The following is a 20,789-nucleotide window of genomic DNA, read 5'->3' as shown; positions in this document are numbered from 1 at the left end:
ATGAAATCTGTATAATTATTTATTTTCACGCAATGTTTTCAATAGTCTATACATGTAAGTTTTGCAGAACTTGTTGTATGAAAATGGGAGAGCAAATAGATGTGCGAAGTAACTTTGGTATTTCTCGAATCTATCCAAATGCATCTTCAGAGGATATGCAACACACCTCAATATTAATTTGAACCATTTAGCTTTTCATAAAAAATGCACCATTTACGCAGATGCATTACCTGCTACAAATCCATTCCATTAAGACTTTAGGCATTAAATTCCTCTAACAAAAGAAAATAGCTTCACCCGTGGACAACTTGTGCTGATCTATAGCATTTGAACATGTAGCACCTCTATCCTAATATGCTTACCCACACGATTAACAGTCTGATGCTGCATCCATACATTGTAGATGTACGTATAGCACTAAACAATGTAGCATGTTTCTTATGAAATTGCATATTATGGAGTTCATGTATTGAATATTTTTTTACTCATTTGATTATTAGATAGTTTGATTTGGAATCGACATGATCCGTTGACTTAGTTGATTTCACGGATATATATACACTCTGTTCGCTACAACTAGCCAATAATATTTTTCTCACACACCAAATCAGCACCAACCATCAGCCACCAACCAGCAGTACTTTTCTCTCACAATAAATCAGCACCAGCCACCAGTCACAGCCAGCTGAATAAAGTGATAATCATTTGCACTTAAATACACTATACATCATCTAAGAAAGAAAGATTGAGAGTACCACGTACAGTTACTAGCGCTCACTCATAAAAGCTGATTTTCTACAAAAGTCACCCGTGCACGGTGTCCCTAGCAAAAATATGGCGGCCATCCCCATTTCTTCTCTTACAGCTGTTTGCTTCCATTTTCTCACACCATCTTCTCTCTCTACTCAGTGTTGTAACCTAAACTTTAATGCTTGCTTCCCTTGTACTGTTGCCCCCCTCTCCCCTCCCCCCAAAAATCCCCAGCATTGCGTCCCCCTCCCCGGAGCCGGTCGACGGCCTCACATGGCCATCTGCTCACCGACCAGACTGACGCAGCAGAGGGGCTGAGCCGAGGAACCAAGAGCTGGAACTGGAGGAAGCGTCGAGCGGGGTAGTACCACAAGTACAACTCACGTCTCCACGGAGGTTTTCTCACCAACCAGGGGATGTCAAAAGGTTGCAATGACAGTGATATCTCTTTTCTTTCCCCCAAATTCTTTTCATTTCTTTTGCGCATTTCTTTGTTTGGTTGGCATTGGATTGGACCAGTGCCTTCTTTGGTGCCGCCTCTGCTCGGAAGCTACTCTGGGTCAGTGCCTCGGTGATGATTGGTTCTTTTTACCGATCCAGTGCTGTTGCTGTTCGGCTGTTCTTTCAAGACTGGTCGGATTGGATTCCTTTCTTGGGTTGTGGTGAGAGCGGCTTGAAATTAGATCGAATCTTTTCTAGAGAAAGGCTAGAGTGCAAAGTTTGTATTATTCGATGTTCGTTTCCGCCCATTTGATAGGATTAGCTACTTCTCCCGCACTGCGCGATTTCCCCCCTCTTTTCGTTCTTTTCCTCACCTCTAAGGTGTTCTTCATCTGCTGCTCACTGGGAAGGGGCAAGTGGCCGAAAAAACAATTTGTCATTAACGTTCTGTTTGTTTGGCCCATTTAACCTGCGTCACAAGAACCATGCACTGCATATTCTTCCCATTCCCTCCTTATTAGCATTTATGATCAATGATGACTGATTTTTTCGTGCTATGGACCAGCTTGATGCTATGCTGATAAAAATTCTACGGTTTAGTTTGAATGCAGCCCTCTTTCCGTTGCCAGCGAAAGGGCCTCTAGCCTAGCGGTTAGTGCACACCCGAGTAGCATCAGCAGGCTTTACGAGGCTGGACCAGCTGGTGTTAAGAAAAAAAATCAACTCGCCGGCAAAAGTCAGGGTCCGGAGGTTTTTTCGATCCATGGTCGAGGTTGTCTTAAGAGTTTTTTTTCCCCATTGCCAGTATAAATGTACAATGCTCTTATCTTACGTTGAGTCTGTCTTCTTGGCCTTCTTTAGTGAAGTGCAAGCTAACATCACGTTGCTGATGCTGGTGTGTAGGTTGCTGAGGAATAAAGATGACGACAGGCGAAATCCTGAGGGCAGAGTTATCTTCCAGGACGCCACCGTTTGGCCTGAGGCTATGGATTGTGATTGGCATCTGTATTTGGGTGGTAATCTTCTTTATCCTAGGCTTCATGTGCTTCTGGTCCATATATCGGAGGAAGCTGAAGAAGTCTTTTGATAACATCCCGGTGTCTCAAATTCCGGATGTCTCCAAGGAGATTGCAGTAGATGAAGTGCGTGAGCATGCTATTGTTCAAAACTTTCATGTGCCAGAAAGCCATGTACTGGCAGTGCAGGAGAAACATTGTGAAAAGGATTCTGGGAAAATATTGGCGCACTTGGTTAGGAGCAAATCGAGTGATGCTGATAATTTGAGCCAATGCAGCTCGGCATACCAATGTGAAAGGGCTGGCAGTTCATATTCTGGCGACGAAGGCAGCTCAGGCAATGCTAGGAGGCAGTATTCTCAATATGCCACTGTCTCTGCATCACCATTGGTTGGTCTCCCAGAGTTTTCACATCTGGGCTGGGGTCATTGGTTTACCTTGAGAGATTTGGAGCATGCAACAAATCGGTTTTCTAAGGAGAATGTCATCGGAGAAGGTGGATATGGAATAGTTTTCCACGGTCGACTTATAAATGGGACTGATGTTGCAATAAAAAAGCTTCTCAATAACATGTAAGAAGTTCTGAAATTTATTTTTACTTTATAGGACAAATTTCATTCCATATAGAACTTGAAATATTATTCAGCCCTCTTTGATGGTTTCATGTCTCATCATATTGATATTGTTTTTATATGTCACTGCAGGGGCCAGGCAGAGAAGGAATTCAGGGTTGAAGTTGAGGCAATTGGACATGTGAGGCATAAGAATCTAGTCCGCCTTCTAGGATATTGTGTTGAGGGAATCCATAGGTGAAGCTATTTCCCAATCAAATGCATTGACTGATGCTACGGTTCTCTGCTTTCATATATATGTCTTTCATAGGATGACTACTGATTCATATCTAATTGCTTTCTTGGCTGATAAAATCCTGAAGCTAAACTCTTAAAAAATTAGCACTTGATTAAACTTTGAGAATGCACGCGCCGCCAAAGCATGTTAGTATATCCATTCAGCTCTTGAAACTTTTATCCATTAGATCATAATCATTATTATGGAAAGAAATACTCTTTTTCTTTGCCAAGTCCTCAATCTAGATTTCTCTCATTTTGTTTCACTTTTTATTTGTTTGATACCACATTGAATAGGTTATGACAAAACCTTGTTAGGAAACAGTAGAAGTGTACATGTTCATTGGTCCATCACTCTGCCTTAGTGAGCTGCTTGCTGACATTCTATTATTCACCAATTTATGGATGCCGTTTCTTTACGTATCTCTTGATGCATGTATGGTGCAAACTTGTATGATACCTGTTATGATTTTAGACATCATGGTATTAAACGATATTCTTTTGGCCTGGAATCCGTTGGATATATCATTGCCTGCACTGCTTCTGCATGAATACAAAGGGGTTCCAAATGTGTGGTATTCAGAAGTATTGTAAGTCTAGTGGACCATGGACTATGTCCTACCACAAAGTATAATAGCCAATCAAGCAATCCTTGATCAGAAATCAAGCAGCTACCAATCACCAAGCTGTTAGCATCACCATATATAGCTCAAGAAACAATCATCCACTAAATTCTTGCAGTATTGCTGTCTTTATATGGTGAAGTGTAATTGTGTAATGTGATGATAAGCCTTAGAATAGGCCAATGGTGACGAAATATCCATGGTGGGTAGATTGCGCTGGAAATATTCTGAGATCTAAAGTGTCTAGAATCTCATATTTACCTGATTAACAACATAAATAGTTTTCTTAAAGACAAATTGTATCTACTTTAAGATGTGTGCCTTACTGCCTATTTCATCTTGATCTTCTAGAAGTTCAACTGTGCTCCTGCTACCACATGTTATATTGATTGTTTCAACTAAAGGTGTTGTAGTTTTTTAGAGCAAAGTCTCAATTAGCATTTTGGATATACATTTTCACTTTTTTAATTTCAGCTTCAGATGAGACTAAATAAATGCATAAAGTTGCCGCACCTTCTACAAAAGAAAATATATTCACAGTAGTGATCTGAGAGTTATCGCGGTAATTAATAGCGGTGTGTATCGTTCAAATTCAGGTGACTTGAAGGTATCCAAGACACGCTCCTCAGTTTTAGCTTTCGATCTCACTACTTGCCTTAAGGTTTGGTGAAACTAGGCAGTTAAACATCTTTATGAGAACACTTGATTTTCGATTGAATAAAAAACTTGACTCTGTTAATGTTCACTTTTGCTTTATCCATCTAGATTCAGCCCTGATAATCTGTTTTGGATGCACCATGAAACCTATCTGGTTTGTAATCTTCTCATGATTTATCTTGTCATTCCAGGATACTTGTGTATGAATATGTGAATAATGGAAACTTAGAACAGTGGCTTCATGGTGCCATGCGACAACATGGTGTTCTTACTTGGGAAGCCCGGATGAAAGTTATTCTTGGAATTGCTAAAGCGTAAGAAACGAACCATTCACCATTTTGTCTCTCTTTTTATGCATATGGTTTGTTGTGTAAAATAATTTTATAACTGAACAATGTGCAGGCTTGCTTATTTACATGAAGCCATAGAACCAAAAGTTGTGCACCGCGATATCAAATCGAGCAATATCTTAATTGATGAAGATTTCAATGGCAAGCTTTCTGATTTTGGATTGGCTAAGCTCTTGGGCGCAGGGAAGAGCCATATCGCAACTCGAGTTATGGGAACTTTCGGGTATGTTCTTTGCTTGCTCTTTCATTTTTCAGTGCTTTGCTTCACTAACGGGAATGTGTGGCATTCACTTAGGTTAGGACATTTACAAGTTGGCAGATTTGTTTTTCATGATAAGAACAATTAGCTTTGTGCAACTTCACATGAAACAACCATTCGTACGCTATTTTTCTACTGTTTCAGGTATGTGGCCCCTGAATATGCCAACACTGGTCTGCTAAACGAGAAGAGTGATGTTTACAGTTTTGGGGTGCTATTATTGGAAGCAGTGACTGGGAGGGATCCAGTTGACTATGGTCGGCCGGCTAATGAGGTGAGCATCTACTATTGTCAAATGCACGCTGAAGCAAGCCGTCAACACCAGTAGCCATTTGTTTAGCAGCAAAACAGCATCTACTAAGGGAGACAATATATTTCAGGTGTATGGTTATCTTGCATTTATTTCTAGTGGCCCTTGTGGCAAATGTATTTTTTTAGTTTTGTACGCTGCAATGCGTTGTCAGCTTTGAATGTTGATCTGGTGCTACGTGGCTTCTGTGCAGGTGCATTTGGTGGAGTGGCTGAAAATGATGGTCGGCTCAAGAAGAGCTGAGGAGGTAGTGGATCCTGATATGGAGTTAAAACCAGCTGCTCGTGCTCTGAAGCGTGCTCTTCTAGTGGCACTGCGATGTGTCGACCCAGATGCTGAGAAAAGACCCACTATGGGTCAGGCTGTTCGGATGCTTGAGGCGGAAGATATCCCGTCACGGGAGGTTTGTACATCACCTTTATTTGGTTGATACAATCACACTTCAATTATTGTGAAATAAGTCTAAAGTTCTGCTCGATCCTCTGAAGGACCGCCGGAGCCGGAGGGGCCACAGCAGCAATGCAGACGACGAGTCCAAGGCAAGCTCAAGCGAGTTTGAGATAAGCAGTGATCGAAGAGAGTCAGGACCGTCCGCGAGGTTTCAGTCCTAACTCCTGATGAGAGCACAGCAGATCATCCAAGAACTCCATTTCAGACCGGCGATGGCCAGCATTGGAAGGTGTGGATGGTTGGTAGAGACAGAAGGTCATTGTATTTCTGGAGGACGTTGCATTTTGTACTGTAGGTATTATCCTTGGTGGTAGCCAGATTAGAGAGAAGAGTCGGATCTATTTCCTGAGAGATTGAGACTTGCTGTGATTCCTATTCCTCCTATTCCGTTTGTCCAGCAGCTTGTACAGAATTTTTTTTCTTCTGGTTTTTAGTTAGGACTTTCTTTCCAACCAGTAGCAAAGATGATCGTCTCTTTGCTGATATGTGATGAGTGTCTTGAACCCTCAATGTTCTCTTGAGATTTCTGTGAAATTTGAAAGTAGGGCCATCATCTGTAAGGCTGTTACGGAAACACGAGCAGTATCGCTGGCTGCTACGAAGAGAAATGAGGGCAGGTTTGGAATTTCTGAATGTCACCGAAACTCCTATCCGGCCGTGGACGGTAGCCGACGGCGTCCGGCGGCGCAGGACTCTGTCCGTGCCCGGCGCCGCCGCCTGCCTTTCCGGCGGCAGGGCCAGATTGGATACTGCCCCCCATGCAAATACGGCCACGGCCCAATGGCCTTGGTTCTCTGCGCTAGAGGCTGTGTTTAGATCCGCGAAAAGCCGGTAAAAAAATTACATCGGACACTGTAGTATATTGTAGCACTTTTTGTTTGTTTGTGGTAAATATTATCCTATTATATGCTAACTAGGCTTAAAAGATTCGTCTCGCAACGTACATCAAAACTATGCAATTAGTTTTTTTATTTACCTACATTTAATACTCCATGCATGGGTCATTTGCTATATTTAATGTTTCGATGTGATTTCGATGTGATGGAAAATTTGGAAAATTTGGAGAAATGGGAGGGAAGTGAACACAGCCAGAGAGTGCTAGGAAACTTTAACCGCTAATTACGGTGTTAAATAAAGTCAGTTTATAAAATCAACTTTAGAACCCTGCGCTAGTAACCCTGAAGAATTTAATGACGCCGTGGACCACGTGGCTAGAGAATGGTTACTGTAGCATCACTGTAGCCAATAATCGATTAATTACCGTCATTAGATTCGTCGCGAAAAGTTATATTCATCTCTAAAATTTTTTTATTAATAGACTTCGTTTAACACTTTATGCATGCAAGATTCCTTTTTCAGCTTGTGTGTGCTAGGCTGTGTTTAGTTTCAAAATTTCGCTCTCCAAACTTCACTATTCACCTATCACATCAAATCTTTTACCTCATGCATGAAACATTAAATGTAGGTAAATAAAAAAAACTAATTGCATAGTTTTGATGTACACGACAAGACGAATCTGTTGAGCCTAGTTAGATTATGGTAGGACAACAATTACCACAAATAAATGAAAAGTATTACAGTGTACTACAGTGTCCGATGTGATTTTTTACCACCATTTTACGGATCTAAACACAGCACTAAACACAGCACTACAAGAAACAGACCCTTTGTCTGTCCGGCGGCCTAGCCCACTGCCACAGATCTCTGTCCCTCAATCTAGGCCCTACCGCCCTAGCATCGCCGCATCGGCGGATAGCTGGGGTTGTCGGCTGTGCGCTCGAGGCGAAGCAAGGAGCAAGCCACGCAGCGGCTTGCCGGCGACTTTAAGGACGCGATTGGTTCACTTCTCCCGCGAGCCAGGCTGCGTGAGCCAGCACCGGCGGAGCCTGGCTCCCGAGATGCGACCCAATTTGCTCGTATCTGCGAAGCCTGGCTGAGGGTGCTTTAAACATCGCGTGAGCCTTGCTCCTAGCCTCGGTGCAGGCAACCAAACACCAGCATTGTACACACAGAGCCTGGTTCACAGCAACCAAACAGCAAGAGGTTGCATCTGCGGATGCTTGCACGCGCAGAAGCAGGTAACCAAACGCGCCCTAAGCGGCGCATAGGACACGGCGGCGGCGAGCACGCGCAAGGCGCGGCCAGGCAATTGCATTTCCTCGCTCGCCGGTAAACCCACCGAACCCCTGCTGCTGGCCTGCTGGCCATCTGATGATGGAGTGGTGGGTCCGAGCCTACTTGTAAAAAAGGAAGAAATTCAGCCCTTCTCAGTTCTCTCGCTCTTCCTCTGCGACGAGTTCTCCTCGCCTTCCCACGCCATCACCGCGGCGGAGGCGACAGCCGCTGACCGCTCCGCCCTCTCCGGCCGGCCACCGCCTGCCTCGTCGTGGTGAGTACCCCACGCCTCGCCCTCCCCTTCCCTTCCCGCCATCTTCTTCATCCGATCCCTCAGTTTCATCCGCCGAGGGCGATCCCAGTCTCAGATCCGCCATCACCCTGCAGGCTTCGCAGTGACTCCCAGATTGCGGGTTGGGGCGTGAAGGATGAGCGGGAGGAAGAATGCCGGAAGGACCTCTCCCTGGATGCTCCTCCTCATCTCCCTAGTATGCTTCTTCGCGACCTACAACTTCCTGACGATGCCCAGCCGGGGTTGGGACGTGCCGCGCAAGTTCCTCGGCGGCGGCGGGGATCGGGGCTCGGCCGTCTCGTACAGGTTGGGCTCTGGTTCGGCGGCGGACCCCACGAAGCGGTTCCACGTCGCGCTGACGGCGACGGACGCGCTTTACAGCCAGTGGCAGTCCCGTATAATGCACTATTGGTACAAGGAGATGAGGGGCCGGCCTGGGTCCGACGTGGGCGGCTTCACAAGGATCCTTCACTCGGGGAAGCCTGATGGATTGATGGATGAGATACCCACCATGGTGGTTGACCCGCTTCCTGAAGGCAAGGATAAGGTGAGGCCTCGGTTGCTCCTTTTGCGATGTTTGTTTTGCTACATACCACATTTTTGTGCTTTTGCTGATACAATGATTTGCTCAGGGATACATTGTCTTAAATAGGCCTTGGGCGTTTGTCCAGTGGCTGCAGAAGGCAAAGATCGACGAAGAGTAAGTATATTTCCTTTATTTGCTCATGGTCGAAGAATTTGTCTATGTTCTCATAATGATTCATTTGCAGCTATATACTAATGGCGGAGCCAGATCATGTCTTTGTGAAGCCTTTGCCAAACTTAGCCCATGGTGATGAACCAGCGGCTTTTCCATTTTTCTACATCAAACCAACTGAGAACGAGAAGATATTGAGGAAGTTCTTTCCAGAAGAAAAAGGACCTGTCTCAAAAATCGATCCTATTGGCAACTCTCCAGTTATAATCAAGAAGGTATATCATGATTAATAGAACCTTGGATTTGGATATGATGGTTGGCAATATAGCATATGGGCCATGCATTGTTCTTTTTAGTTTTTATAGTTTTCGAAAAGAAAATACTGATTTTGTGTTAGTGACATCCAATCTGGTGGCCTGTCATGTCAATCTTGATTAACCTATTATGGATGCATTTACATAACATTTTTAGGCTCAACTCGAGAAGATTGCAACAACCTGGATGAATGTTTCACTAAAAATGAAAGAGGACCAGGAGACAGACAAAGCATTCGGATGGGTCTTGGAAATGTCAGTATAAAACTATTCTCTGCTTTTATTTATTCTCTTTAACATGTATGGTTCCTATTAATTTTTTTCTTATATTTGTAGGTATGCATACGCTGTTGCTAGTGCACTGCACGGTGTGCACCATAGTCTCCGTAAAGATTTTATGATTCAGGTGTTGACTGCTGAGAAGTCTTGTCACTAGATAGTAGATAGATCATCTCTTAGTTGAGTGATGGCAGTTTATATCATTTAAGATGTGCTTGGTGATGATTGCAGCCTCCTTGGGACCTGAAATCAGACAACACATTCATCATCCATTACACGTATGGATGCGATTATTCGATGAAGGTGACTATACTTCAACCTAACCATCTATTGAATATTCAACATTCTGCTTCTGAATATTGTTCTGTGAAATATGCTGATCTGCATCAGAGTAAGATTATATGTTTATGTTTTTTTTTCAAACTCAGGGTGAGCTAACTTATGGGAAAATTGGTGAGTGGCGTTTTGACAAAAGATCTTACCTTCAATCACCACCACCAAGAAATCTTTCACTACCCCCTCCAGGAGTTCCTGAAAGTGTGGTATGTGCCTAATATTTTGTATCGTTGAGTATGCATATTGCCCATTTACTTCTGCAGATGGTTGGCCTTTCATGTTTGTGAAATTCTTGAACTACTTGTCGAATGCATATAAATTTATCTCTAGTGTTGTTCTAGTTCATATTAATTTTTCTATTCTTGCACCCTCAAGTTTAGGTTAGAGTGTGCTCCATTGAATCATGTTGGAAATAAATGACTGGGTACAATCTTATTGAGATAACTTGAATATTGTTATTTGTCCTATGTGATCTTAACTCTTAATCCTGCAAGTAGCTTATTGTATACATTGTTGGAGTTTGTTGTAAGCTATTCATCAAATTAGGCTAGGCGATCTATCCTCATGAGATTTATGTTGCCTCCTATCTTTTGCACACTTGTTTGAGTTATTCTTTTCTACTAATGGTTAGGAAGACGTTGGAATATTGGTTTCTAGAATTTGAGTGAACCAAACAATTTATTTCTAGAAAACCATGGTTTGTTAGCTTAAGCTTTGTGATCATATTGGTACCAACATTATTAACTGCTTTTATCATCTAACTCTGGAACATGATACCTAGCAAGTTTAGAATTACTAAACTATACAGCCCCTAGGCCCCCAAAAATACACGTCTAGATGTTGAGGATAACAGGAAATACTAGAAATGGAAGATAATCAACTGATTGATTCCTCAATGATATGTGTGTTCAATCAGTATTATACATTTGTGCTATTGTTATATGAGTTCAACACCAAAAGCATTAATCAGTGTTATACATTGCTGTTGGTTGTCCAGAGCTGTGCCATTTCTACTGGCAATCCACGCAGCAATGGACACTTGAGGAAGCTCAAATGGCATTGCAAGTTCAATGCAAATTCTTGGGTGAACTGTCAGCATTTATGTTGAACAGCATGGTTCCTTTATACTTATTTCTCCTTCATGCTGTATAGTCTTTTGTATCTTTTTATCAATATGTTTGAAATTAGGGTTCCCCAACATTTTAAGAAGAGGGAATCCCATCTTGTGACATTTCGTAGTGGACAACACTCGAGCCAGATCGACTTTATCATTGCTAGGAGGGATGATAGACGTGATTGCTTAGATTGTAAGGTGATACCTGGGGAGTGTGTTGTCCCTCAACACAAGCTTGTGGTGGCGGACTTTCGTCTTCGGGTACGTGTCCACCGGGACAAACGTGCCAAGATTGCGAGAACAAAGTGGTGGAAGCTTAGAGGGGAAGCGGCACAAGTGTTTAAGGAAAGGATGCTAGGTGAGGGGCCTTGGGAAGAAGGAGAAGACAGATGACATGTGGCTAAAGATGGCAACATGTGTTCGGAAGGTGGCCTCAGAGGTGTTTGGCGTGAGTAGGGGAGGCAAACAAGAGGGGAAAGACACCTGGTGGTGGAATGACGAGGTGCAAAGGGCTATTAAGGAGGAGTGTTTCAAGCGCCTCCACCTTGACAAGAGTGCAGCCAACATCGAGGGCTATAAATTAGCGAAGAGGGTTGCAAAGCGAGCTGTGAATGTAGCAAAGGGTAAGGCGTATGATGACCTGTATCAGCGGCTAGGCACGAAAGAAGGGGAGAAGGACATTTATAGGATGGCTAGGATCCGCGAGCGGAAGACAAGGGACATCAACCAAATCAAATGCATTAAGGATGGGACAGATCGACTGCTAGTGAAGGATGAGGAGATCATGGATAGATGGAGAGAGTACTTCGACAAGTTGTTTAATGGGGAGAGTGAGGGCCCTACTCTTGAGTTAGATGACTCTTTTGACGATACCAACATACGTTTTGTGAGGAGAATTCAGGAGGTAGAGATCGGGGAGGCTTTGAAGAGGATGAAGGGAGGTAAATCGATGGGCCCTGATGGTATCCCCATTGAGGTGTGGAGATGCCTAGGAGATAGAGCAATAGTATGGTTAACTAAGCTTTTTAATCTCATTTTTCGGTCAAACAAGATGCCGGAAGAATGGAGGAGAAGTATATTAGTACCTATCTTCAAAAACAAGGGTGATGTTCAAAGTTGTACTAACTATCGTGGGATTAAGCTGATGAGCCATACGATGAAGCTTTGGGAGAGGGTTATCGAGCATCGCCTAAGAAGAGTGACAAGTGTGACCCAAAACCAATTTGGGTTCATGCCTGGAAGGTCAACCATGGAGGCGATTTTCTTAATACGACAATTGATGGAGACATGTAGGGAACAGAAGAAGGACTTGCACATGGTCTTCATTGACCTTGAGAAAGCATATGACAAAGTACCGAGAAATGTCGTGTGGTGGGCCTTGGAGAAGCACAAAGTCCCAACTAAGTACATTACCCTCATTAAGGATATGTACAAGGATGCGACGATGTTTGTCCGGACATGTGATGGCAACACCACTGACTTTTCTATTAACATAGGCCTACACCAGGGGTCAGCATTGAGCCCTTATTTATTTGCTTTAGTGATGGATGAGGTCACAAGGGATATACAAGGTGAGATCCCTTGGTGTATGCTCTTTGCTGATGATGTGGTGCTAGTTGACGAGAGTAGGGCAGGGGTTAATAGGAAGTTAGAGCTGTGGAGACGCACGTTAGAGTCGAAAGGGTTCAGACTTAGTAGGACCAAGACCGAGTACATGATGTGCGATTTCAGCGCGACTAGGCATGAGGGGGGAGACGTTAGTCTAGATGGACAAGTGGTGGTCCAGAAGGATACTTTTCGGTATTTAGGATCGGTGCTACAAAAGGATGGCGACATTAATGAAGATGTTAGGCATAGAATTTCAGCTGGCTGGTTGAAATGGCGGCAAGCTTCTGGCATCCTTTGTGACAAGAGGGTGCCACAAAAGCTAAAAGGCAAATTCTATAGGACAGCAATTCGTCCGGCGATGTTATATGGTGCTGAATGTTGGCCTACAAAAAGGCGACATGTCCAGCAACTGAGTGTAGCAGATATGCGGATGTTGCGGTGGTTTTGCGGGCACACAAGGAGGGATAGAGTCCGGAACGAAGTTATTCGGGATAGGGTCGGAGTGGCACCAATTGAGGAGAAACTTACCTAGCATCGGCTGAGATGGTTTGGACATGTCCAACGAAGGCCTCCTGAGGCGCTGGTGCGTAATGGGGTTCTTGAGCGGGTCGATAATGTAAAGAGGGGTAGAGGTAGACCTAAACTGACGTGGGATGAGTCGGTTAAGAGAGACCTTAAGGATTGGAATATCTCTAAAGAGATAGCTTTGGATAGGAGCGCTTGGAGACTAGCTATCAATGTGCCTGAACCTTGAACTTATTTCTTTCAGGTTTCATCTCTAGCCTACCCCAACTTGCTTGGGAAAAAAGGCTATGTTGTTGTTGTTGTTGTTGTAGGGTTCCCCAACATGCCACCCTATATCCGTATGTTGATCTGAATTTCCTTTTCCAGGTCACCCTTGTGAAGATGGTCAACGAGGCCACTGCAAACATTCCAGGGTGGGAGGATGAAAGATAGCTGATGATTTTGCTGAGTTCAGCTTCGGGATCATATGGTCTTTGTTGGAAAACATGGAAGAGTACCACTGGCCAATTAAAGAAGAGCATTCAATCTCATAGTGTAGGGCTGGCCAATTTTCTAAGGTTTAACATAGGTTAGTGTTTGGAAAGGAAAATATATATTCACTTTGATCTAGCCAGTCGCATCATTTTTGTATTGTAAAGCAGAAATATAGGCTTTTGGTTACTCTTGGTTCATTTGGCCATGTTGTAAAGTAGAGATGTAGTTTAGATTCCTCCAATGAATACCATGAGTGCATGAGAGGTCTGTAGAAAGTCATCTTGCGAAAAATTCTGCTGGGTGCTGACAACATCCTGCTGAGGATTGCACTGGAAACCACCAAAAGCTTTTCAGAAATAATCCATACCATGATATGCTGTAGCATATAGTTGATAAGTTTTTTTTTTGGAACCTATTTGTGCAATACTGTTATTTGCTCTGTAATACTATACTATCCTGTTCTGCTCAGAATACAAATGCTGCCGTCTAATATCGAAAGACTGCCTTTGCACAGTTAGGATTGTACTACTACATCAATGTATGCCTCACTTGTTGATAAATACTCGTTCCATGTTCCCCAGAGCACGATATCCTCTCTTGTCAGTCTTGATTACTCGTTCGTAGCAGTTGATATGTGTGCTGTGAATTGAAATTGACGGCATGGCCGGCACGAGAAACAGACGAGGAGGTGATGGATCCTGATTTGAAGTTGAAACCTGCCGCTTGTGCTCTGAAGCGTGCTCTTCTAGTGGCACTGCGATGCGATGTGTCGACCCAGATGCTGAGAAAAAAAAATCTATTATGGGTCAAGTTGTCGGGATGCTTGAAGCCGAATATGTCGTCATCAGAATAAAAAAAAATATCATCATGGGAGCTTTGTACAGGATCCTCGGTTTTCATTTCTGGAGGACATTGCATTTTGTACTGTACAATATGAATTATCCTTTCCTAGTTTAGAGAGCAGAATCGGATCGATTCCCTGACCTGAGGGCTGAAAGATTGAAACTACTGTGAATCCTATTCCTATTCTGTCTGTCCAGCAGATTGTACAGAAATTTATTTTTCTGGTTAGGACTTTTCGGGCATTAGGCCAGCTCCAACGGTGCCCCCCATCCCTCCCCCCACCCCATATCCGGGGAGCTATAGGGGGAAATCCGATCCAACGGTTCCCCCTATAGCTCCCCCTATATACGGGGGGAGTTGAAACTCCCCCCACATATAGGGTGAGTTCCAACTCCCTTCATATCTCTAATCACACCGTTTCTTCACGATATTAATCCCGTTTGAGCCCGGTAACATGATGATAATGTGTATTATGACAGTATAAATATTGTATGATTTTTTTAAAATTCAAAAACGTTAAATAAATAGTTAGTTAATGAGTGATAGTATATAGGGGGAATAGATATGGAGGGAATGGTTGGAGATAAGGAGTTATGAGGGGAGGAATCTTTTGGAGGGAGGTAGTAAAATATAGTAAATAGTACGTTTGGGGGGAGTTGGATGGGGGGAATGGTTGGAGAAAGCCTTAGAGTCTTAGGCTAGCTCCAACGGTGCCCCCCATTCCTCCCCCACCCCATATTCGGGGAGCTATAGGGGGGAATCCGATCCAACGGTTCCCCCTATAGCTCCCCCTATATACGGGGGGAGTTGAAACTCCCCCCACATATAGGGTGAGTTCCAACTCCCCCTATATCTCTAATCACACCGTTTTTTCACGATATTAATCCCGTATGAGCCCCGTAACATGATGATAATGTGTATTATGACAGTATAAATACTGTATGATTTTTTTAAATTCAAAAACATTAAATAAATAGTTAGTTAATGAGTGATAGTATATGGGGGGAATAGATATGGGGGGAATGGTTGGAGATAAAGAGTTATGAGGGGAGAAATCTTTTGGAGGGAGGTAGTAAAATATAGTAAATAGTACGTTTGGGGGGAGTTGGATGGGGGAATGGTTGGAGAAAGCCTTAGGCTTGCTCCAAGGGGGCACGGTAAACCGCCCCCCACCCTACGTAGGGGGGGCTTTGGGGGGAGCGAGCGCTCCAACGGCTCCCCCCACAGCTCCCCTTACGTAAGGGGAGAGATGAATCTCCCCCCATGTATGGAGGGAGTTCACATCTCCCCCTATACTTTAATCACATCATTTCTTCATGATATTAATCTCGTTTGAGTCCCGTAACATAATGATAATGCGTATTATGACAGTACAAATACTATATGATTTTTTTAAATTCAAAAACGATAAATAAATAGTTAGTTAATGAGTGATAGTATATAGAGGGAATAGATATGGGGGAAATGGTTGGAGAGAAGGAGTTATAGAGGGAGGAATCTTTTGGAGGGAGATAATAAAATATAGTAAATAGTATGTTTGGGGGGAGTTGGACGGGGAGCAGAAGATGATCGTCTCGTCGCTGATAAGATGAGTCGCTTGAAGCCTTGAACTATCGATGTCCCAAGCACCATTTCGCCATTAGCCGAGCCCGGAAACATCCCACATCTTCCATCTCCCGGAAAAAGAGAGAAGAGGAGCCCTCGCCTCTCGCCAATCGCCATGGCCGCCACCGCCGCCATCCACCTGCGCCCGCTCCGCTCCTTAGCCCTCTCCTCCGCCAGGTCCCGCTCCCTCCTCCACCTCCTCGCCCGCCCACTGTCCTCTTCCCAGGCATCCTACGCCTACCACCCTTCCCCCGCCGCCGCCGCCGCCGCTCCCAACCATGTCCACCAGCCCCAGCAGCAGCAGTGGGCCCCGACGCGGAACCCCCCTCCCCCCGGACCCCCTCCACAGTGGACCCCGCAGGGACATCCCTCTCCGCCCCGTCCGGGGAACTACCAGCAGCAAGCTCCGCCACCGCCTCCGCCGCCCCGCGGTTACGGGCCTCCACCGCCGCAGCAGCATGTGCCGCCTCCACCGCCCGGAATCCACGGGCCTCCGCCGCCCCGCGGCTACGGGCCTCCACCGCCGCAGCAGCATGTGCCGCCGCCACCGCCCGGTGGCCACGGGCCTCCGCCGCCCCGCGGCTACGGGCCTCCACCCCCTCACCAGCATGTGCCGCCTCCGCCACCACGCGGCTACGGGCCTCCACCACCACACCATCAGGGGCCTCCTCCGCCTCCGCCACCCCGCGGATACGGACCTCCACCACCGCAGAAGCAGGCGCCGCCTCCGCCGTCACGCGACTACGGGCCTCCACCACCGCAGGATCAGGCGCCGCCCCCGCCCCCGCCCCACGGCTACGGCTCTCCTCCCCCGCAGCAACACTCTACTCCGCCGCCTCCTCCTCCTGAACCTGTGGCGGGGCCGGGGGAGCTGATGGGACTGTGCCGGGAGGGACGGGTGAAGGATGCCGTCGAGCTTCTCGCCAAGGGGGCGCGCGCCGACCCGCCCGCCTTCTTCGAGCTCGCAGCCGCCTGCTCCAACCCCAAGCTGCTCGAGGAGCTCAGGAAGGTGCACGACTTCTTCCTCCGCTCGCCCTTCCGCGGCGACCTCTTTGTCAACAACAAGCTGCTTGAGATGTACGCCAAGTGCGCAGCGATGCCTCATGCCCGCAGGACATTCGACAATATGCCTGACCGCGACATGGACTCGTGGCACATCATGATTGATGGCTACTCAGTGAACGGGCTTGGGGATGAGGCGCTGCGGCTGTTCGAGCTGATGAAGGAATGCATGGCACCGACCAGCCACACCTACGTGCTTGTGCTCAATGCTTGTGCCAACTCGGAGGCCATCGAGGAGGCATTCCTTTACTTTGATGCCATGTCCAGGGACCATGGCATTGAGCCTGGTGTGGAACACTATGTTGGGATCATTGAGGTCCTGGGGAAGTCAGGGCATCTCAACGAGGCTATGGAGTACATCGAGAAGCTGCCGTTTGAGCCCAACGCTATGGTGTGGGAGTCAGTCTTGAACCTGGCACGTATGAATGGAGACATTGATCTTGAGGACAGAGCAGAGGAGTTGTTGGTGTCGCTTGATCCAACCAAGGAAAATCCTAAGAAGCTACCAACCCCACCTCCGAAGAGGCGTCTGGGGATTAATATGCTTGATGGGAGGAACAAGCTGGCAGAGTACCGGCTGCCACCCAAGATTGAAAAGAAGGTGGTCAATGAGCAGAGATATGTCCCTGATACAAGGTATGTGCTCCATGACATTGATCAGGAGGCCAAGGAGCAGGCATTGCTGTACCATAGTGAGAGGCTGGCGATTGCTTATGGTCTGATTAGCACCCCAGCAAGGACTCCGCTTCGCATCATTAAGAACCTAAGGATCTGCGGGGACTGCCACAATGCCATCAAAATCATGTCAAGGATTGTTGGGAGAGAGCTTATTGTTAGGGACAATAAGAGGTTCCACCATTTCAAGGATGGAAAGTGCTCTTGTGGAGATTATTGGTGAAGATGGATGGCCATCCGCATTTTAAGGATTGAAGTCTTCTTGTCAGGATTGCTGCTATCCTATATGAATATATGCTGATAGCCATGGTTTCAATTCATAATAAGCAATATAAAGTATATGTGTTAGTATCGTGTCATCCTTAAATAGATAGACTTAGCATATGCTTAAGGTCCTTAGCTCCTAGCACTTGTATCTGTGCAGGATTGTCGGGTCTTGATGCAGTTGCAATCCTTCTCTGTATCAATATTATTGTTTATGTGGGAAACATTTGCTAGTTTGGAAACATGTGCAGGATTATATGGAACGATCAATTTCTAGTTAGGGTTTGTTTTTCCAGGATTTTATTTATTCTCATAACCTTGGATTATTGGCTTTTGTACTGAAATAAGTTTCACCATGGATTGGCTTTCGTTCTGAAACTGAAACAAGTCTCACTGAAGGATTGGATTTCGTTTGAAACAAGTATCACCTTGGATATCTCTACTCAATAGATAATGTGAGTGGCATATTTCTGGCTCACATAGGATTGTATTCCAGTATTAATTTATGGAACCTGGACTTGTGGCTATGGCCTGGATATGTTCATCTTCACAATTAGTTGGAACGTTTGTTCACTGAACACTTGGGGACACAGCTAATTACAATCACTGATTTCATTGCCAGTACATGATCCATTAAGTTCAATACATATGCATGATACATCAGAGAAGAATCCCCGTGTGGACTAAATACCTCTTCTGCATGAAGGAACGGGCAAGGACATGTGCTGGGAGACGTCTAGCTTTATTGTTTCGAGAACCATTGCATCCGCGCAGCCTGTAACAAATACACAGTTGGCACTTGAAGTGATATCAGAAAGGAAACTGAGATTGATGGAAGGAGAGCATCACATGGGAATTAAAATAGTGACTCTGAAGCTGCATCATGTATGAAAATGAAGATGTATACCTAGGACCAAGTGATAAGATGTAGGCAGGATTATAAGTGCAGCGCGGTAACTGTGCCTTGGCTTTGAGCTCAGGGCACTTGGCAGCCATGTTCAAAATGAACTCTACTACCATGGGCTTGACGCGATGATAGAGCCTGGATGCCCTGCAAGTACGGAGATCGCGCAATCAATCAATAATTTGATATGCAATTACACATTGCGTCGCTCAAGAAGGTAACTAGTAGTAGCAAATTGACGAGGGCAGCTAGCCCCCACATAAAAAAATAGGGGGAAAACTACAGTAATTTTGTAGTATGACTACTAGTTACTATACGTAGCTAGGTGGAGAATAGTATAATTAGCTATAAGAAAGAGGGAGATGGTCCGTGCACCTGGCTTGGTCGGAGCGCATGGAGAGTAGGGTCCTGCGGAGGTGGTGGCCGTCGGGGTGGGATTGGAGGGAGGCGTAGAGGCGCTGGAAGAGGGCGTCGATGTCGTGGGTCCGGCCGGCGGCGAGGTCGGCCATGACGCGCAGGATGAGGATGCGGACGACGAGCATGTCGGCCTCGCGGCTGCAGTCGCGGACGTCGATGAAGCCGATCACGTATGAGGATGCGTCGGCCCAGCGGAGGTCGCGCAGGAGGCGGCGGAAGTGCGTGGCGTCGAAGAAGGCGCCCGTCTGCCTCTCCAGCCTGCAGAATCGGTTGGATGCGTCATCCATCAGAAACGAAGCAATGAGGTTCGAGACAGAGAGCGTACGCGTGGGCGGTGTTGTAGAGGCGGTGACGGCGGAGGAAGGAGACGATGCGGCGGAGGCGGAGGCCCGTGAGGGCGGGACGATCGCCGCGGAAGCACCCCGTCAACATCATCGTCGCGTCGGTGACGGCGGAGGAAGGTGTCGTAGTGTGTGAAGTCGAAATCAGGGGAGGCGCGGGGTCCGGCGGGAGGGAAGGAAGGGAAGAAAAGAGAGAGAGAGCCGTCGGGTGGGTTGCGATTCGGTGGAGTTGCGGGCCTGGCTACTCACAATCAACCATTGGATTGGGATTGGGCCAAGGCCTAGTAGGGCCAGAACTCTTGCGCTTTTTTATTTTTACATTTTTCAATTTCGTTTTTTACAAAAATATATTTTCGTTTTCGAAATTTACATGTATATACCCCGACCTCCCCGCTGCCGGGCGGCCGGCACCTGGTCGCCCGGCTGTAGGGCGGCAGGGGGTTTTCTATAATTTTCAACGGTGAAAATTTGCGCGCCGGCTCCTGGAGGACCAGTCGCCCGGCAGCGGGACGGCCGGCTCCCCTCCCCTATTTGGCGACACTTTCTTCACCGGTAATGACAACCACACAGTGTTGTGTGGTTCCTAGTTCCAAGACAGCTTTTATCAAGTCCCATTCTTCTGTAGACCGCAGACCGTACCGTCGATAACAACTATGCATCGATGATTAAGTAGATATTCATGGGCACCCCTGAATCGGGTCTTGCATCACTGACATGCCGTCTTGGAGAGAACCACCCAAAAGAAGCTCCATGAGAGGTCCATTAAATTGAATGGACGGGATACATTCACCCAACCGTACTTGATCCAATCTGGTGTCCCGAGTGCAGTCACCATGTTATAAGTGCTTGACAAGAAATGATTTGCCAACACCAGATATCCCCCACATGGACAACACCCCATGACAACGGGCCACGTTCAAACGAAAATAGAGTAATAAATCCAACTCACGGCCAACAAGTGGATGTTCGTCTAGCCATTCCCGTGCAATTTTGAGTTTGTCAACGGTTGTTTTGGGTGCATCCTGAAAAAGGAAAAGAGCAGCGTTGATTGCGGTTGATTTATTATTTTGTCGAAAAGCTGCCTTGGAACTAAGAACCACACAACACTACGTGGTTGTCATTACCGGTGAAGAAAATGTCGCCAAATAGGGGAGGGGGAGCCGGCCGCCCTGGGGCCGCCCGCCCCGCTACCGGGCGACCGGTCCTCCAGGGGCCGGCGC

General features: G+C 46.1%; 4 protein-coding genes across 9 annotated transcripts; 3 read left to right on the top strand and 1 right to left on the bottom strand.

Moving 5' to 3' along the window:
* Window positions 1–880: 880 nt before the first annotated feature.
* On the top strand, window positions 881–6,257 carry LOC120700467 (probable receptor-like protein kinase At2g42960). Of its 6 annotated transcripts, none has more exons than XM_039984725.1 (9): window positions 901–1,176; window positions 1,821–1,963; window positions 2,095–2,779; window positions 2,912–3,016; window positions 4,527–4,649; window positions 4,738–4,908; window positions 5,089–5,218; window positions 5,448–5,657; window positions 5,743–6,257. In XM_039984725.1, the coding sequence occupies exons 3-9, from the start codon at window positions 2,112–2,114 to the stop codon at window positions 5,863–5,865; spliced, it is 1,530 nt and encodes a 509-aa protein (XP_039840659.1). In that variant the 5' UTR covers window positions 901–1,176; window positions 1,821–1,963; window positions 2,095–2,111; the 3' UTR covers window positions 5,866–6,257. The 6 variants fall into 6 exon arrangements, with proteins under 6 accessions (XP_039840654.1, XP_039840659.1, XP_039840655.1 ...); XM_039984721.1 differs by having other exon boundaries at window positions 1,792–1,963; XM_039984722.1 differs by having other exon boundaries at window positions 1,792–2,003.
* A 1,554-nt stretch (window positions 6,258–7,811) lies between these two features.
* On the top strand, window positions 7,812–14,018 carry LOC120700468 (hydroxyproline O-arabinosyltransferase PLENTY-like). The gene is made up of 9 exons (XM_039984727.1): window positions 7,812–8,093; window positions 8,207–8,658; window positions 8,744–8,811; window positions 8,882–9,083; window positions 9,280–9,377; window positions 9,459–9,528; window positions 9,633–9,704; window positions 9,830–9,943; window positions 13,351–14,018. The coding sequence occupies exons 2-9, from the start codon at window positions 8,248–8,250 to the stop codon at window positions 13,414–13,416; spliced, it is 1,101 nt and encodes a 366-aa protein (XP_039840661.1). The 5' UTR covers window positions 7,812–8,093; window positions 8,207–8,247; the 3' UTR covers window positions 13,417–14,018.
* A 1,891-nt stretch (window positions 14,019–15,909) lies between these two features.
* Window positions 15,910–18,210, top strand: LOC120700466 (pentatricopeptide repeat-containing protein At2g15690, mitochondrial-like). The gene has a single exon (XM_039984719.1). The coding sequence runs from the start codon at window positions 16,022–16,024 to the stop codon at window positions 17,864–17,866; it is 1,845 nt and encodes a 614-aa protein (XP_039840653.1). The 5' UTR covers window positions 15,910–16,021; the 3' UTR covers window positions 17,867–18,210.
* A 222-nt stretch (window positions 18,211–18,432) lies between these two features.
* LOC120700470 lies at window positions 18,433–19,707 on the bottom strand. The gene is made up of 4 exons (XM_039984729.1): window positions 19,554–19,707; window positions 19,187–19,486; window positions 18,815–18,958; window positions 18,433–18,682 (listed from the first exon to the last, which is right to left on the bottom strand). Exons 1-4 carry the CDS (start codon window positions 19,661–19,663, stop codon window positions 18,568–18,570), a joined length of 669 nt encoding a protein of 222 aa, XP_039840663.1. The 5' UTR covers window positions 19,664–19,707; the 3' UTR covers window positions 18,433–18,567.
* Between the last annotated feature and the right edge of the window lie 1,082 nt (window positions 19,708–20,789).

Source organism: Panicum virgatum, chromosome 3K (assembly GCF_016808335.1).
Source record: "Panicum virgatum strain AP13 chromosome 3K, P.virgatum_v5, whole genome shotgun sequence".
NCBI classification, from domain to species: Eukaryota; Viridiplantae; Streptophyta; class Magnoliopsida; order Poales; family Poaceae; genus Panicum; species Panicum virgatum.
The sequence above is the reverse complement of the archived record's forward strand: the minus strand, read 5'-3'. Positions and strand labels throughout refer to the sequence as shown.

Bases quoted from the DNA above. Each gene is read 5' to 3' on its own strand.
- LOC120700467 (XM_039984720.1), top strand. From the start codon at position 2,112: ATGACGACAGGCGAAATCCTGAGGGCAGAGTTATCTTCCAGGACGCCA. The intron at 3,017-4,526 runs GTGAAGCTATTT...TTGTCATTCCAG, and splicing joins TGTGTTGAGGGAATCCATAG to GATACTTGTGTATGAATATG. The intron at 5,658-5,742 runs GTTTGTACATCA...GATCCTCTGAAG, and splicing joins AAGATATCCCGTCACGGGAG to GACCGCCGGAGCCGGAGGGG.
- LOC120700468 (XM_039984727.1), top strand. From the start codon at position 8,248: ATGAGCGGGAGGAAGAATGCCGGAAGGACCTCTCCCTGGATGCTCCTC. The intron at 9,084-9,279 runs GTATATCATGAT...TAACATTTTTAG, and splicing joins CTCCAGTTATAATCAAGAAG to GCTCAACTCGAGAAGATTGC. The intron at 9,378-9,458 runs GTCAGTATAAAA...TTATATTTGTAG, and splicing joins TTCGGATGGGTCTTGGAAAT to GTATGCATACGCTGTTGCTA.
- LOC120700466 (XM_039984719.1), top strand. From the start codon at position 16,022: ATGGCCGCCACCGCCGCCATCCACCTGCGCCCGCTCCGCTCCTTAGCC.
- LOC120700470 (XM_039984729.1), bottom strand. From the start codon at position 19,663: ATGATGTTGACGGGGTGCTTCCGCGGCGATCGTCCCGCCCTCACGGGC. The intron at 18,959-19,186 runs GTGCACGGACCA...CCGTACTTGCAG, and splicing joins ATGCGCTCCGACCAAGCCAG to GGCATCCAGGCTCTATCATC. The intron at 18,683-18,814 runs GTATACATCTTC...TATTTGTTACAG, and splicing joins ATCTTATCACTTGGTCCTAG to GCTGCGCGGATGCAATGGTT.